The sequence below is a fragment of the Chaetura pelagica genome, unplaced genomic scaffold (genome assembly GCF_000747805.2).
Source record: "Chaetura pelagica isolate M959 unplaced genomic scaffold, ChaPel_1.0 scaffold117, whole genome shotgun sequence".
Classification (NCBI taxonomy): Eukaryota; Metazoa; Chordata; class Aves; order Apodiformes; family Apodidae; genus Chaetura; species Chaetura pelagica.
In genome coordinates this window covers 1,046,948-1,062,953 of record NW_009954185.1, presented here as the reverse complement: position 1 = coordinate 1,062,953, position 16,006 = coordinate 1,046,948, and the positions used below count along the sequence as shown (strand labels likewise).

At 39.0% G+C, this 16,006-nt stretch overlaps 1 protein-coding gene across 2 annotated transcripts in view; it reads left to right on the top strand.

Annotated features, from left to right (window-relative positions):
- Window positions 1–10,386, top strand: part of RERG (RAS-like, estrogen-regulated, growth inhibitor) — a 100,613-nt gene extending 90,227 nt beyond the window's left edge. The window contains exons 3-4 of one of the 2 annotated variants that reach the window (XM_010002933.1): window positions 9,155–9,228; window positions 9,955–10,386. In XM_010002933.1, the coding sequence (XP_010001235.1) occupies window positions 9,155–9,228; window positions 9,955–10,362 (482 nt within the window). In that variant the 3' untranslated portion in view covers window positions 10,363–10,386. The remainder of the gene's footprint in view (window positions 1–9,154; window positions 9,229–9,954) is intronic. The other variant, XM_010002934.1, reaches the window with a different exon arrangement.
- Window positions 10,387–16,006: the final 5,620 nt, after the last annotated feature.

The following is a 16,006-nucleotide window of genomic DNA, read 5'->3' as shown; positions in this document are numbered from 1 at the left end:
AAAAGGTGTGTAAATCATTTAAGTAACTGGTACTCATAGAGTTAAGACTCACATATCAAAGGGAAACAGAACACCAAGCATTTCTCCTCAAGACTGAATTTTAAACCACATCAACTTATAAAATAACAGCAACCAAGGAGTTAATATTTTTGTTGACCTTTCTAAAATTCACTTGGCTTTGTCACACTATCCTTAGATGTCCTTCTCTAGCTGTTCACATATTTCATACAACTCTGCTAATCCTCTGAAAGGAAAACTGTCCCTGAGCAGATAAATCAGCAGAAGAGACTGGCATAACAGACCGGCCAGTCTTTGAAGGCAGAGACAGAAAGCATAGGGGTTAGTTTAACTTGAACAATACAGAGAAAAGACTACTCATTAGTTCGAAGGAGCAGAGGTAACCACAGAGAAACATGAATCAAGAAAACCTTTAATTTTTCTATTACTACTAGATTTATAGTGACATTTTAAAAGAGTATTGGTTCCAACTATGTTACAGTTTTTTTAAGTCTCTCAGATTTTTGTTCACTCTTTCAAGAGGAAGAGGAAAAAAACTGAACTTCTCTTTCCATAAACTCCTACCTAATGCAAAATATATTCAGTCTATAAGACACCATGTGTAAAATGTGTCAGTATCAGTAAAGCAGCAAAGATTAAGAGATAAGGTGGTACAAATTGCTGTCCCATTAACTTTATTATGAAAGGCCCATGAGAACACTGCTTTTCTCCAGCATTACATAAAACAGCCAAAGGACTGTGGAAAGGTCTACAAGATACATAAGTGCTTGAGATACCTCTGTTAGTGCCCTGCATTATCCAAGAGCAGATAATTTTGTGTGTTCAAGACCATCTCAAGACATACAAATTTCACCACTGTGGCAAGAAGAGCAGAAACCACTTCGTGAAGGTATTGTTTACATTGGCAAGAAGGCTTTTCCCATTGGAAAGCTTTTTGCAAGAAGGATTATTTTTACATTAGAAGGGTAGTTTTGTGTATGTAACCACATCTGGAGCTGGGGGTTATGTTAGCAAAATGGTGTCATTCAGGGACCATAAGGGAAGTTTGCAGATAGCATACATACTGTGATTGACATTATAACCCCAGGAAATATTGGTACCCTGAGTTTCTTTTCTGCACCTGATACATACAAATCTCTACAAACAACAGTAAAAAACAGCAGAGTAGGAATATAGCCCAACTAGCTTCCATCAAAAAGGCTGAGAACCATAAACAGCTTAGCTGCAGGAGCCAAGACCTCACTAAGAATAATTTACTCTAGGAAGAGAGGATGCAGAACCACCTTCCTAGGCTAACTTTGTGCCAATGCAGCCATGAAAAGAGCTCAGGTCTCAGATCCTCAGATCCAAATACAGTTCTCAAGGATTGCCTTTCCTCTTTGGTTTATTCAGCTAACACTGTCTGGACAGCTGGAACACCATCTGAATACAAACTTTTCATCCCCAGAATTGCTTTCACTGCTGCAAATTACAAGTTGAAGAAACATATGTCTTTGTATACTGTAGATTTCTAGTTTTGTTGGCTTTTGGCTCACTCAGCAAGTTTACCTTAACACCCATGAAGGTTTTACTGCATGCCCCTACCATATAAGTACTAATTCCCTGCGGTAGAGCTGAGAGAGAAACTTCCCAGACAGCAAACAAAACTTTTAACAAATAGGCCCATACTAAAATAATAGTGCTAATAAATAATTAACTGATGGTCCCTTCAGCCCTAGGGTATAAAGATTGACAGACCAGCAGCCCCAGGAGGAAGGTAGCCTGGGAAGCCTTCGCTTCCAGACTTCTCTACCTCCTGTTGCAAAACAGGATACTACAGTCTGCACAGTGCTACAGAACAGATCATCTGCATGCTCAAGATTAAAAATAACCATTTTCCATGGTGAGCAAATGAGGAGAGAGCCCTGCCATCATCTTGCAGAAGTTTGCCTTCTGCATATTTCATCTGAACACCCATGTTGACTACTACAGCTTATCCAAGCACAAGATAGACATAACACGCAGTCCAGTGTGGGCTTTCAGCCAGAGAGATGTAATGGTAACCAACCGTATGGGGCTAGGAGGAATGGCTGCCAACCTGTGCTTCAAGGAGTACCATGACAAATGTGAAATTGCTGGAAAACAGCCTTATTTTCAAGCCAGACTCTAGCTATTACTATTCTTGATTTTTATTAACAAAATTACTTATTCCTTCTGCCTTAGTGCTTAATGGATGCAGTCCTCAATAGCTGAGATTGTGCCTTACTAGGTATCTACCTGGGCTTTTAGTTTTCCCCACTTCAAAACAGTGAAAACATTACTAAACTTGGTATTTATTTATTATATTATAGCATTTTTACTGTACTCCTCAGCAGTAGGAATTTATACTGAATTTATTATGGCAATGAACAGTTAAAATATTATGGATTTCTCCAAGGCGTTTGTAAGAAGATGGACTGGTATTGCCTAGAGCACCTTAAACCCTCAACACTGGCTTCTAAAAATGTTCAAACACTGGAAATGATGAAATTATAATGGAGAGCAGCAGAGAAAGATGCTTAAGATAACATGGAAAGCAGTTATCTGAAAATGTGGTTTGTTTTCTTTCATACGATTCTCAAGATGAAGATATTCCTGATGCCAGTAATAAAAAGATTGCCTTTTTACAGTAGCTCAACAGCAAAAATCAGGAATGGCAGTAGCTCTTCTTGCTGTATCTACAGCTGCAAAATATTTTGCCCCTACTTTTCTTGTTCATCATATTCTCAAATATTCTCCAGATGAACAGAAGTTTCCAGTGCTTGCTTTTGCACCTTCAGGAGAGCAAACTTTAGTTTTTTCTTGGTCTAGGTGTGAGAAACATCTCCCTGGTTAGTTTTCATTTATATTGGCAGAAATAAGGTGAAACTCAAAGCTTCACTAACAAAGACTACTTGCCACAATCAAACACAAAAATGTAGCAAAATATGGTTTATTTATACTTAAAATTGTTGTGGCTATCATTGCCACCAGAAAATACTCCCTCTGCTTAGAGTTGGTGGGAAAGTTAAATCAGAAATTTAAGAAAAAACAAAAAACAGTTCAAGCCTTGAAGCTTACTCCCTACTAGTTAGCACTGCTCCAGCTTTGTTGGTACAACCTTAGCAATTGGTTTAGTGTGCCTTAACTAATCTAGTTCCTAGGTATCGCTACATATTTTTTCTATCTCAGTAAAAGTTGGATGAGAACTGAACCTCTAAGAAAGGAAAAATAATGCCATTCACATTCTCATAAACAGAAGAAGAATCTTTGCAAGCAGGAAAAAAAATCATATGCAGCAAAAGCCAACAAACGCACATATGTCCTGTTATTTTCAAAGGTATCCTTAAGAAAACTGTATTCTAGGAGTTCAATTTGGAGGCCAAAATGCAATTTATTGAAAAATATCAATGCAAAAAGAAAAAATGCCTTTCTGTGGACTAGTTTTGTATCTCTCATGTGTTCTACCTAAAACACAAATTTGGGAATGCAACAGATCCTTTCATATCAAGATGAGACCTTTATAGTGTAGTGGGGCTACACATGCGCTAGCCATGTATTTTCCTTCAGACTTTATTAAAAATATGAAGAAGTGCTAAAAAACAAGCTGCTCAAAGCAACAGACCTAGCAAAACCTCATTTCATCTGAATTTGTTTCCATATTTCATACTGCAGTAGCTGATTTCTTTGCGTGTGTCCCTGTGCTCCCCAGAGCATCCTATGTCCTGCATGAGTCCCCACAGCATCTGAAGCTTCTTAGGTCACCTACGGATAATCTTTGCCTGTCTGCATGGATCAGGGACCCTGCAGCCTGGTTTGTGGGCTTGTGCCTGCTGACTGTCCAGGGCATACACTTGTTCTTCCGCTTCATGCCTTTGTAAGGGAATTAATGGGTCCCTAATCCCCACCCAACCCGGGTTTATACAGGACAGAAACATTTAAGAGCTTTCCCTTGGGCTGAAAATGGCAAATAAAAGCAGCTCTACTAAAAGCTAAGACACACTCGCTGCCTGCGGTGCCTCCCACATGATTTTTTTTATGCTCAGCTTTAGTCAGACTAGTTTGGGAATACTTGCTCTACTGCAGTCATAGTTCTGATTACAGCAAATGCAGCCTTGTAGGAAGAAGCCAAAAGAGCAAAAAATTAAGTTAAAAAAGAAAGTCCTTTGCACATCACCATTTTAATTCTAAAACAAGCATTCACAACAGCAGCCTGCATGTGAAGCAGGCTACAGTCCCTAGATTTGCATTTAATTTCACTGAAACAAATATTTGTCTTATTTTACACAGTTTTAATTTTTAGATTGAGATGAAAGCTCCTGTAGTATTATAGTCATACATATATAGCAGATCACAGGTACTGTAGAACCTCTTGGAACTTTTTCTTCTGTATTTCTAGACTCTTGAAGTTACTCATGCAGAAATACTTATGACATTGAACCATCCAAGTCCATTTATCAGACTTGTCAGAGTTTCCTTTCACTAACATTATTTTTGCTATTTTTTCTTCTTTTACATGTGATAATTATGATTGCAATAACAATGCATGGCATATAATTTGATGGTATTATTGATAAATAACCACAGTGTGCTTATTTTTGGGTGTGTAATACCAATAAAGAGACTAGGGGATATATTGCCTTTGCATTAGAAATATATTATAAATATAAAAGGATAATACTTTTCTTACTGTAAAACTATTGGTGGTTGCAGAATAAAAACCTTCCTGTAGGGTTAATAAAGGATGGAGTAAGTAACAGCTGGATGCAAGCAAGAAAAATACATTCAGCTGAGTTTTGAGAAGAGCTCAAAGATGACAGAGAAAGGTGCCATCCTGGTAGACATCAAAGGTTGCAGGAGTCTTAATTAGTTTATTTAAAAACAAACAATCAACCCACAAAACAAACAAACAAACAAAAAAACCACCTCCCCACAAGAACCTTAATTATGTAATCAGAAATTATTTATGGGAAATTTTAGGCTTTTAAACACACTGCTGCATTGCCATCAAACAAGATTTTAACCGTAACTTAGAAGTTCATTGGGAGTAGCTTTTTGGTCTAAAAACTCAGCTATAATTATTACACAAAGCTCTTCCTCTAGGTCCTTGCAGTTCTCAGATGCCACTGGATGAAAGCCACCATGAGACCAAAGTTTCCTAGAGCATTTTTGTATGTCTTTGTTTTATTAACCACTCTTGAAAAAAATTAACTTAAAGTCTGAATGGAAACAGCTTATGTTCATCTGCACTTAAAAGCAAGTAAAAGACATGAGGTTGTTAATCCAATTTACATATGAAAGGGTATAAATCATTGCTCCATCTCAGCTGATGTACCTACTCCTACTACAGGCGTTTCCCTAAAAATCAATAAACCCTTCTGATGCAAATACTTCCATCCAGAGCTGAGACAAACCCCTGATATATATTGCCTGTTCAAAATAAAAAACTACTGAAAAGAGCTTTTTACATCATCACAGCTTTTTATATAACTGCAAATAAACCCAAATCTAGCAATTACTTCCCAGACAATAGTTTCTCTATAGAAAATACAATCTTCTGCAAGAGAAAATTCAATAGATGAGGATTGTCCTGGACAAGTAGGTTTGATAAGTGACCAGCTAAACGTTATAGGCCAAAACTCTATTAAATATGTCCTATTAAGCATAGCTCAAGGATGTGATATGATCAAGCTGGGACTGAATCTCATATCCATGGACAGTCTATGGACCGTGGGCTTCAAAATTTTCTCTATATGAAAGTTTAGTAGTTTTTTTCCTATGTATTTATTAAAGTTATACTGCTTAGAACAGGAGAATTTGCAACACACTTATCAACACAGAGAGCCCCAGGAGAGTTTGGTTTTGTTTGTTTGTTTTTTTCCCCCAAATAATTTTTTCCATAGTTACTCAGTAGCTGTGGAAACTTGAAAATTGTATCGAGTTCCCATTAATTAATTATTGAAGCAATACATAATAGACTTAAACCAACTGCTACCACTTCCCAGTTTCTTTATCAGGCCTTTTTGGCACCTCCAAATGTTTCTGGAATAAACTTAATTTTTTCAAATGGTAGGACTATGAGTGCTTTGCACAGCAAGAGTGCTGGGGGCGGAAGGGGGTAGTAGCTCTATAGACAAGTAGGACCTTAAAATTTGCATTAGCATTCAAAGCCACACAGCCATTATCAGCACATTTGATCTTATTATTGTGAATACAAATAGAACCATAGCTCACACCCAAACCAGAAACAGGTCAGATATACTTATTTATATTGAGGCAGAGCAAACCACCAACTAAGAGTATTTCCACAATGCTAGCAGCATCAGGCACACCACAGCTCAGTCAACAGCAGCTCCCTAACTCTGCTTTGAGGCTAGTGGTTTTCACACCAAGTCCATGAAGACCAAAACACAGCTCTGAGGTTTGTTTTCTGTCTACAAGCTTTTAGTCATTTAACTATAGATATAATATATAGGCATCACCTGGTGCAAATTACAACCTAAAGCTCAGAAAGTTGCTTGTTGTCATCTTGGAAGACACTGGCACAGTGCTGCACTTTGCTCTTTCTACTTGACCATGATAATGCAAGCATAAGACATTTACAGCCTGGATTCACCTGAACAATTTTAGACTTGTGAGTGCTTTTGAAGTGTGACATCCCAGGAGAGAGATCAGACAAGCTATATCCAGCTCCTATTTTACTTCATCAATTCTAATAGGAGTCAAGACTGAGACACAGCCACCTACACAGTTGATGGCTTCAGTTAGAGATCTAGCAGGTAGCTCAAGTAATTCAGTTTCTCTCTAGCTGCATGTCTCCAAAAACAAAGAGCCACAGGAAAAACAATATTCATAAATCCCAGAGGCAGGTAGTGCATTTGTGAAGTACAACAAGATCAATGTGAACAGACTGGAAATCACAACTTCAGGGCTTGTAACTTGCAAGACGACCGCATTCTTCAGATGTTTGTGCTCCCTTGAAGGAGAAGCTTGTCTGTGATTACACTAAAAATTGCTTTAAGTATCCAGCTGTTTTACACTCCTTTTTAAAATTCACCCAGCTACCACACATTCCAAAGCATGGGAACAGAGATACATTTACTAATATGTATTTACACTAATCTGACCAAAAGCGGTATTGCTCATCCAGGATCAAATTCCATCTCAACGTGAGCAGCCAAAGTGAGTTGAACTTGCAACATAAAGTGCTGCCAGAGTCCTATTTTGAGGATACAAGTATCATTTAAGAATCATGCTGGTTTTTTGCAATGAGCACAAGTCTATTCCTTGAGATTTATTCTCCCATTTCATGGGAAACAACTGTCTGGCCTATCACACTGCCTCCTAAGAAGGACATTTCATAGATATAGTTGAATGAGCCCTTTTTCAAGTTATGTGAAACAATTTCCAACATCTACTTGTCAAGCAGAGCCACATGGTTGAAGGCATTTAAAGCATTGCAAGGCCTAAAGAAATAAGGAGCTATTATCATGTTATTCATTCAGGGAGCCACCTCTTCTTCCAAGCTCTCTCCCTCAAAGAAACAAAGCATAAGGTCCTAAATGACCTTGGACATGGTGTGCTGCACAGGGAAGCCCAACCTAGCACCACAGCTTTTAGCTACCGAAATAACATGCTAAAGGTGTATCATTGCAGCTTCCACACCAAACTAGAGCTCCAGCCTTTTCTGGATTCCGCTGAGGAAATTGCTACAGCTAGGAGGATATACGAGAGAGACAGATAGGACATACCACTGAGAGATTTTGCTGTGTCTTCCTCTGCTGCATAGGTATAACCTCAGGATCACAAAACTGGAACGACAAATCCTTCAACAACCTTGCAACACTCAACATACGGGCTATTTATAGCCTTGAAAAGACCTGGTCTTCATTGCCTGAAACCCTACAGCAAGATTGCTTGCCATCTGCCTACTTAAATTGACCATTTGTCCCTATTAGAGGCAGCTGTGCTACTTGAAGCAATTAAGGTGGCACAGAAGGGAAGTGACATATTTTATTTGGGAAGAGAGTGTTGACATCACTGACACATTCATGACTATGAAGAGGTGACATTCTGCAGTATGTAACAAAAAAAGGCATTCACCAAACATGAGCCTTTACAGAACATCAAATATGAGCCTTTTCAGAAGTTCTAATTCAAGAAATGTGTTTCCTTAAAGTTATCCTTTGTTCCTATTAGGGAGATTTGCACCAAATAAAAGAATTATGTCTCTGACAATGCAAATCATTTATAGTCACTGGCCAAAGTTTTACAGCATATGTATTTGCCTTTTGATACAGGACATCTGTGAGCTAGCAACAGTAATAAATCTGCATGTTAGCACAGATAATTTTCCAAGTTTTAGGTCAAATGCTATCAAATTTAACTTATCAGCTCATTAAGATAAAACAAGCCCTTTTGTCATTGGCTTTCTGTTTAGCTGCCTGGTTCCAGAACCTGGGACACAGTAAATAGGTTCCTTTTTTTGTCTGTAGCATAGTGTGAATGCATAATGCCCATTGGTTAGCCTTATAAATCATACATGGGGAAATCACTGCTTGAGCCCTTGCTAGAAGAGGAGAATGTGATGATTTCAGCATGTTTCAGAGACATTCCTAAAATAGCTAACTGTTCTGTAATTCTATCGCAGCGTAACGCCTGAGCTTAGTGGTTTGGTTCCCTCATCTGCAACCATACTATTTTTGATCTTGTAAAACTTCAAGCTAAGCAGTGACAGGCTTTTGAGCTGGATACTTTGAGAGTAGTGATACTTGTGTTTCATAGGTGGTAGCCTTAACTATGAGTAAACGTGGAGAATGGGTTGCAGCCTTGCAGAGCTCTTTGCACAGGAAACTCTGTCCTTTTGCTGGGCACAGAGTGCAATGTCCACAGACACAGCCCTTTGCAAGTGTAAGACATGAGAAAGAAAGAGGTCTGCCATATGGGAGAGGTAAAAGAGTCACCAGAGACTTGAAGAAAGGATTACTTGAATGTGCTCCAGAAGGTCTGGAAGAGCTCAGACAAGGAAAATTTAGTGAAGCTGTATGTCACATCACAGGACTTGTGCTGTAAGACGTAGCTGTAAGGAAGATGAAAAATAAGAAGTGACCTTCTTTTAATAATGTGTTTCTTATTTTAGAGTCTACATATCGTCACCAAGCTACCATTGATGATGAAGTGGTTTCCATGGAGATACTAGATACAGCTGGTCAGGTGCGTGGGTACATGTGCTGTTATCCAATACCTTGGCTCAGATAGCAGGAAAGGGGAGTGCAGTGGTGGCAGCAATGTGGTGGGTGGCAGGTGTGCTCCACTTCTGGGGACAGAGATTTGCTTCTGAGCAGAGTTCCTCTACCACCAGACCTGAGTTCCACACCCAGAGTGCTGGATCAAAACCCTTATTCAAGGGACCCTGCTTAGATTTTTCAAATATTGGAAGAACAACATTAAGGTTTTTTCTCATGTTAAAATGGTTTTGTTCTAATTCCTCAATTCAGAGCCAACCCAACAGCACATTTTTACTAGGCACAAAGTCACAGTATATTTCTACAGTCAAGTGATGAGGCTCAACAGTCCCAGTGTATGATTTCCACCAAAACAAAGAATAGTTTTGTCATAGTCAGGTCCCTCCTTCTTTCAAAACATGACAGGTGCTCACACTGCTGGGTTCTGGCTATCTGGCAGCTTGTGTGCTGGCTATTGTGTAACAGAGACCTTCTTCCAATTGCCTGCTACCAGCCTGTCCACAGGCAGCCCATAGCACCTTGGTAGAGTAGATGTCCTGTGCCACATGACAGAAAAGGTGATGTGCATAAAATACAAAGTCAAGCAGATTTATTTACATAGCTTTGCAACAGGGGGGACAAACATCTATCTGAAGGCCTGTTGTCTTTTTTGTAAATCATATTCCTAAGGCTGGTGTCTGTCTTTTCAAAACAGGAGGATACTATTCAGAAAGAAGGACACGTGCGATGGGGTGAAGGCTTTGTGCTGGTTTATGACATCACGGACAGAGGCAGCTTTGAGGAAGTGCTGCCACTTAAGAACTTGTTGGATGAAGTTAAAAAACCCAAAAACGTCACCCTGATCCTGGTGGGGAATAAAGCAGACTTAGATCACTCCAGGCAGGTCAGCACAGAGGAAGGTGAAAAACTGGCCACAGAACTAGCGTGTGCTTTTTATGAGTGCTCTGCTTGCACAGGAGAGGGCAACATTATGGAGGCCTTCTATGAGCTCTGTCGTGAAGTGCGGCGTCGAAAGATGGTCCAGGGCAAGACTCGGAGACGAAGCTCCACTACCCACGTCAAGCAGGCTATTAATAAGATGCTTACCAAAATCAGCAGCTAAGAAGAGCTGCACTAGCCAGAGAAGAAGCATTTTTAAGCATATGAGCTTGGAGCAGGGACAAGGCAGGCAAAGAATGTTTAATAAAAAATGGTAAAAGCTTTGCAATTAAAAAAATGTAAAAGACAAACCACACCACTTTTTTTGAGTAACACATGGTCAGACTTTTTTCCTGTTTCAAGATGTATTCAGCCACACTGCTTCTGGCTAACATGAGAAAAATAGAAAAAAAAGAGAAAGGAAAAAAAGAAAAAACAAACAAACAAACAAACTCCAAAGGACTAGATGATTGTGGAGATTGGTGCTGACAGAACATCATCTGCTTCTACAAGGCTGGCCCCAATCCTCCACAAGTCAGTAGTGCCTAAGCATTGTTTCCAGCCAGCCAGCTGCTTAGTAGCCGTTGGAGAGTAAGATCCAGTCATCAGTCCATCAACAACCATCACAGCCAGTGTTCTCAAGGACTGTACACACATCCAAGCTGCTGCATTGTACCGGAAAGTTCACCTGACACATTTCACCAGCTCTAAATTGGTGCATTGTGTGCTTTTACTCCAAACTGTCCTTCCTTGTTGTTATTTTTGTTCAATCTTTGAGTGCTGATGTTCTAAGAGAGGTACGCAAAAAATATACAAAAGGTCTTTTTCATTGAGCATTTCACTAGCAAGACACACTTTTCAACAGAGATGAAATTCAGCTGTGTTTCCAGATCCTCTGAAACTACAGAATTCATCAAGAAATGATCAGCTAGTCCAGTGACATTTCAGCATTTCTGTCTCAAAGTGCAGTATTGTACCTGGAAAAACAGGAGTGTATGTGTTGGGAAACCAAACTAAACAATAATCATATTACTCTTGATTTAGTTATGGGTAGTTTTAGCTTTTGTTTACTTTTTTTTTTATTTCAATTCAAGTAGTTCCTCTTATTCTATACTATTCTTATACTGAAGAAGATCTAAACCCATGAGAAAGCAAGTATTTAAAGTGTAAGCCCAAATGTAAATCAGATGCAAATGGCTTCTACCATATTGAAACACTATAATTTCCAACTGTTTAAACTTCCAGGTGTTGCCTGAAACACTCTGTGGTTTAAGCCAGCACAGGTTGGGGTTTTTTTGTGACTCTATCTGGCATATTCAAGTGAAAATGCATTTTATCAGATTTTGGTGCCTGGGGTAAAAGATATTCCATTTTTTCTCCTCCCTCATGTGTCTCATTTAAGCCAGGTGTCAGTTTTTCACTCCTGGCTACTTGGCTTGTTAACTGTGTGCTAAGAGTTGTATGAACAAAGACTGGATGATTTTTTTTATCAGATTGTGCTGCTCTCCCACCTGTTGTGTCACATCCCCTTAGGCAGTATGGTGTGCAGCTCACACTGGCATTGTGTAGAACCACAGCCAAGGGTTGGCATGAAAAATGGAAATATTAGCAGTGTTCTCCCTTGAGGAGTAGCCCTCTTGTAGCAACTACTTACAACTTTATTCTCCACTGGTTTGTCCTTCATATGGTTATTTGCCTCTATGAGGAAGTAGCACCAAAAAGCTGTCAAATACAAATTGCCCCACATATAGGAGAATGAGGATATCCAGTTGGATAGCACTTTACACAGTTATAGGTAGCCATATAGGAGGTGAAACTGTCAGGACAACCAAGCCTGTATGTCCCTGTGGACAAACAAAAGTCTCAAGTCAGGACTTATCAAACAGAGTCACTTAAAGATACTTTACCAAAGTAATTTTTTTTAAAAACACTCTCTCATCCATATCTTTTGCTCAGCCAGCATCAAAGACCATCACATTCATATGTATATTTTATTTGTGCTGTTGCTTATTTTCTCCATTTCCCCCATTCTAGGTAGTGAAAACCCATTTTCTCTTTTGGAATCAATGAATCAATATCTATAATGTGGTTCTCATATTCAGGTATGTTGCTGTATTTCAGCTACACACACTGCAACGGAAACCTCACCATGTGCTTCTGGGCAGGGGATTGTTGCAACAGGTGATGCCACTATCTCCATGACACACCTGTGGCAAAAAAATATACGTCATATCTCTAACTTTTGCCAGAAAAAGAAAAAAAAAAAAAGGAGAGATTTTGCCATTTTTAGTCCTACTAGTAATGCAGAGTCAGTAAGTGTGTACAAGAAAGAGCTAGTACCTGTTCACATGCCAGTAGTCATTAGCTGAAGGTCTGAACTTGCAAATGTGTATGTTACAACATCAGAAGCCAGAGTAAGCATTTCGCTAGGTCATTCTGTTATCTTCCAATTCAGTGCTGTTGCAGAAACTTGAAGTAAACAAAATCCTTAGCTGCTATCCCATGGCAAGATAGCTGATGAGGAATGTAATTAAGTCGCTATGCTAAGCAAGTGATTTATCCTTTTCTAAGATAACTTCAACAGGTCTTTTCTCTGAAAACCTTTTTTTGAGTTTCAGAGTAATACTGCTTTAAAATACAAAAAGGTAATATGTGAATTGCAAGAGAAAATAACTGAATCATATTCATATTATGAGACTTGAAAGGAAAGAGAGGCTAAGTTATGCCCCTAATGTTTCCAGAAGAATCCCAGCAAATTATGTCTTCTTTTATAATGTCTGTACGGAGAAGTTATAGGATCCTGGTGAAAGAAAATGTTCCACTGTGCAAACATGACTTGTTACATAAAGAACCTCTAATAAAAATAGTAACATTCCTTTGCAAAGACTGAATTTGGAAACTGCCGAACATGATAAACATTCAAAAAGTAGGCTGCTGTTTTGTGACCTTTCCTCCCACACAAACACACATTTCTTTACTTAATTGTTCATTATTTTTTTCCTCAGTGTAATAACTGTGAAGCCAGTGATAGTATATTACAATCTGTTGATACATATTACATAGTATTACAGTCAATCTGATTTACTGTTGCTCACAATGTTGCAACATATTATTGGCTATTCTATAAACATGTCATATTTCTACAATGTGCAAAGTGAGCCAAAAAAAAGTGCCCAAGGATTCAAAAGGCCAAATGCAACATAAACCCACAGCTGCTAGCCTTTCTGCAGGAGAATCAACAGTGTAAATTCTGATTCAACTACTCCTATTTAAATACATATGTGGCCCTACATTACATTCCTCTCCTCTGCCCTGTATCATTTCTGCAGTGAGAGTATGGGCAGGACAATAAACAAAAAGGGGGAGGAAAGGTGAAATGGATACTTGTTACCTACAACAAGTTAATTGTAATTTATGAAGTTTTTAAATATTTATCTTCAATTGATGAAGAGTTAGTCATGCCCATGCTGGAAGACATGGATCAGGAACCAAGACTTCCCTAGAACTTTGCGAATCTTCATATATGGAGGTTCAGTGAAACCACAGATGGAAGGGAGGGTCAGCTACGGGTTTGAACCTGGATCCAGACAAGTTGTCCCCAAAACTGGGGATAGTTGCATCTGGCAGTTTGCTCCAAGACTAGTTGATTTTTTTATATATAATGATCTGTATGCATTTTTACATTAGATATATGAAAGCTTGTGCCTGTAGATAATATATGACAAAATAAAAATAGAAAAAAATAGTGCTTTCTGTACTGAACTCTTATGCACTGATCTTCCTTTAGTCATCTCTGGAGCATTGTCTTCAAGCTTTTAAGGGGCCATTTTCAGAAGTCCTTATTCAGTTTTTATTTAGTCTTTATCTAAGGAAAACAAACAGTGAATTTGGCTGAATAAGCACTTCAGCATTTGGATCAGTTTATTTGAACTTATTTGCTGCTAGGCCTGGAATCAAGAGGTCAGGCGGCATCTACAGTAAAGCACAGAACTGAATGTCCTTGCTAACTAATTCAAGGCTGATCAAAAAGGATGTAGTGCCAGGGTTATTAAATGACCTCAGTGAAACCCACCACTCCTACTCTGCCCTGCCAACTAAAGAACATGGATAGTGAACCTAAAATTTTCAGGCAAAATCCTATGCTAAGCAGTATGGGAGGCTTATGCCAGCAATTTGGACAGAGACCACTTTCACCTACTGCCAGGTATGCCCACTTTCCACAGATAGTGCTCTACTGTTCTGAACAGAGGGTACATCATGTTATCTTACATAAGGTACATTGTATCAATGGTAAACCTTCATAGTGTGGGTATTAAACTATAGCAGAAGAAGCTTCACAGCAGAAGGGGTGAACCAGTTGTAATCCAATCTAGTTTTCCTCCAAAGCTGGGCCAGGCAAGTAATCCAAAGCATGATCACAAACAGCTGAATGACAGTAGGGGCATAAGAATGTCACCTCCGGCAGAACACTGCGTGAAATCTGGTGTAGGATCTACACTGTGAGGTGAAACCTCCCAAAACTAGGTAAGGCATCATTCCAGTCACTGCCTCTCTAGCACTGTAAAGCATCCTTGAGTTGTGTAAAGCTGCACAATAACTTCTTCCAGTCAAAATAATGTCTCCCACACAGCAAGTTGCTGCAATCATAAAGGTTCTGTATACACAGTGTTTGGGGTTCCTTTCTCTTTACTATCTCAATCTATTAGCATATCTAGAGAAGACAGAAAAAAAATAAAAATTACTGAAGCTTTAATTAAAAAAAAACTCCTTGGCATTTTTATGTATCTGCCTTCATCTTTGAAAAATTAAACAAAAGCAAAAACAGTGTCATTGCAGAAACTCATGTGTGCACTTTATTTCCATTACAGATGTCAGGTGCTAATTACTTCAGAGTTATGAAAATACAGAGCCGCAGCTTGTCATCCTGGGGTTTTCAAGGTTACTGGGAAGTAATAATGATGGCTTGGGTGAGGCCATTTCAGTCTGGGCTCTATAAACACAGTTCCACATGAGGACAGCTATTGCTGCAGCTCACAGCAGAAAGAGTCAGGCTAAGCTGTCAGGGCAGGGTTTCACTGATTCCAGTGGACATGCATGGGATGGGTCAAGATGCTGGTTCACAGCCTTGGGAGTCAACACATAGAGAGAACACTCCAATAACTAACCTGTCTCACCCACTTGAAGGATCTCCACACCATTTGTAGTTTTGAGGTAGACTGGAAGGAAACTGGGAGGTAAGTTTACACTGCTGACTCTCACCTAATAAATCATTGAATTTTATGGGAATTTTGACTCCTACCTTTTTGGACTTGTCTTTTTCACCCCCAGTTGAGTTCTCAAAGCAGCATTTGTCTTTTCCCACTACTATTCTTTTAAAATAAGTTGTTGGGGGGTTTTGTTTGGTTGTTTGTTTTTATGGCAGGTGTAAATATCCATCCAGGCATGTTTTATAAGCAAAGAAGATATATTGCTTCTCAGAGGTCCCTCTCACAGGAATGTAGTATTTGCAAATGTAAATTCTTAACAGTGAACACAGCTGCTGTGAAGAGTTGGAAATGTTTGGGTTTTGTTTTGTTGGTTTGTTTTGGGGTTTTTTTTGGTTTTTTTTATAAGGGATCATCTCATAATTACAGTACAGACCCCATTTTTAAGTACCACAGTCCTAAATCAGATTGAAGCATTCTGTATCACCGGAAGCAGCTACATCCTACCATGAAGCTACACCCTATCATGAAATGTTACCCTGCAGAATAATAAAAAAAATGAAAGCAATTTGCAGACAGATCTCGTATTATACCTCGCAGACCAAACATACACATTTTATATTT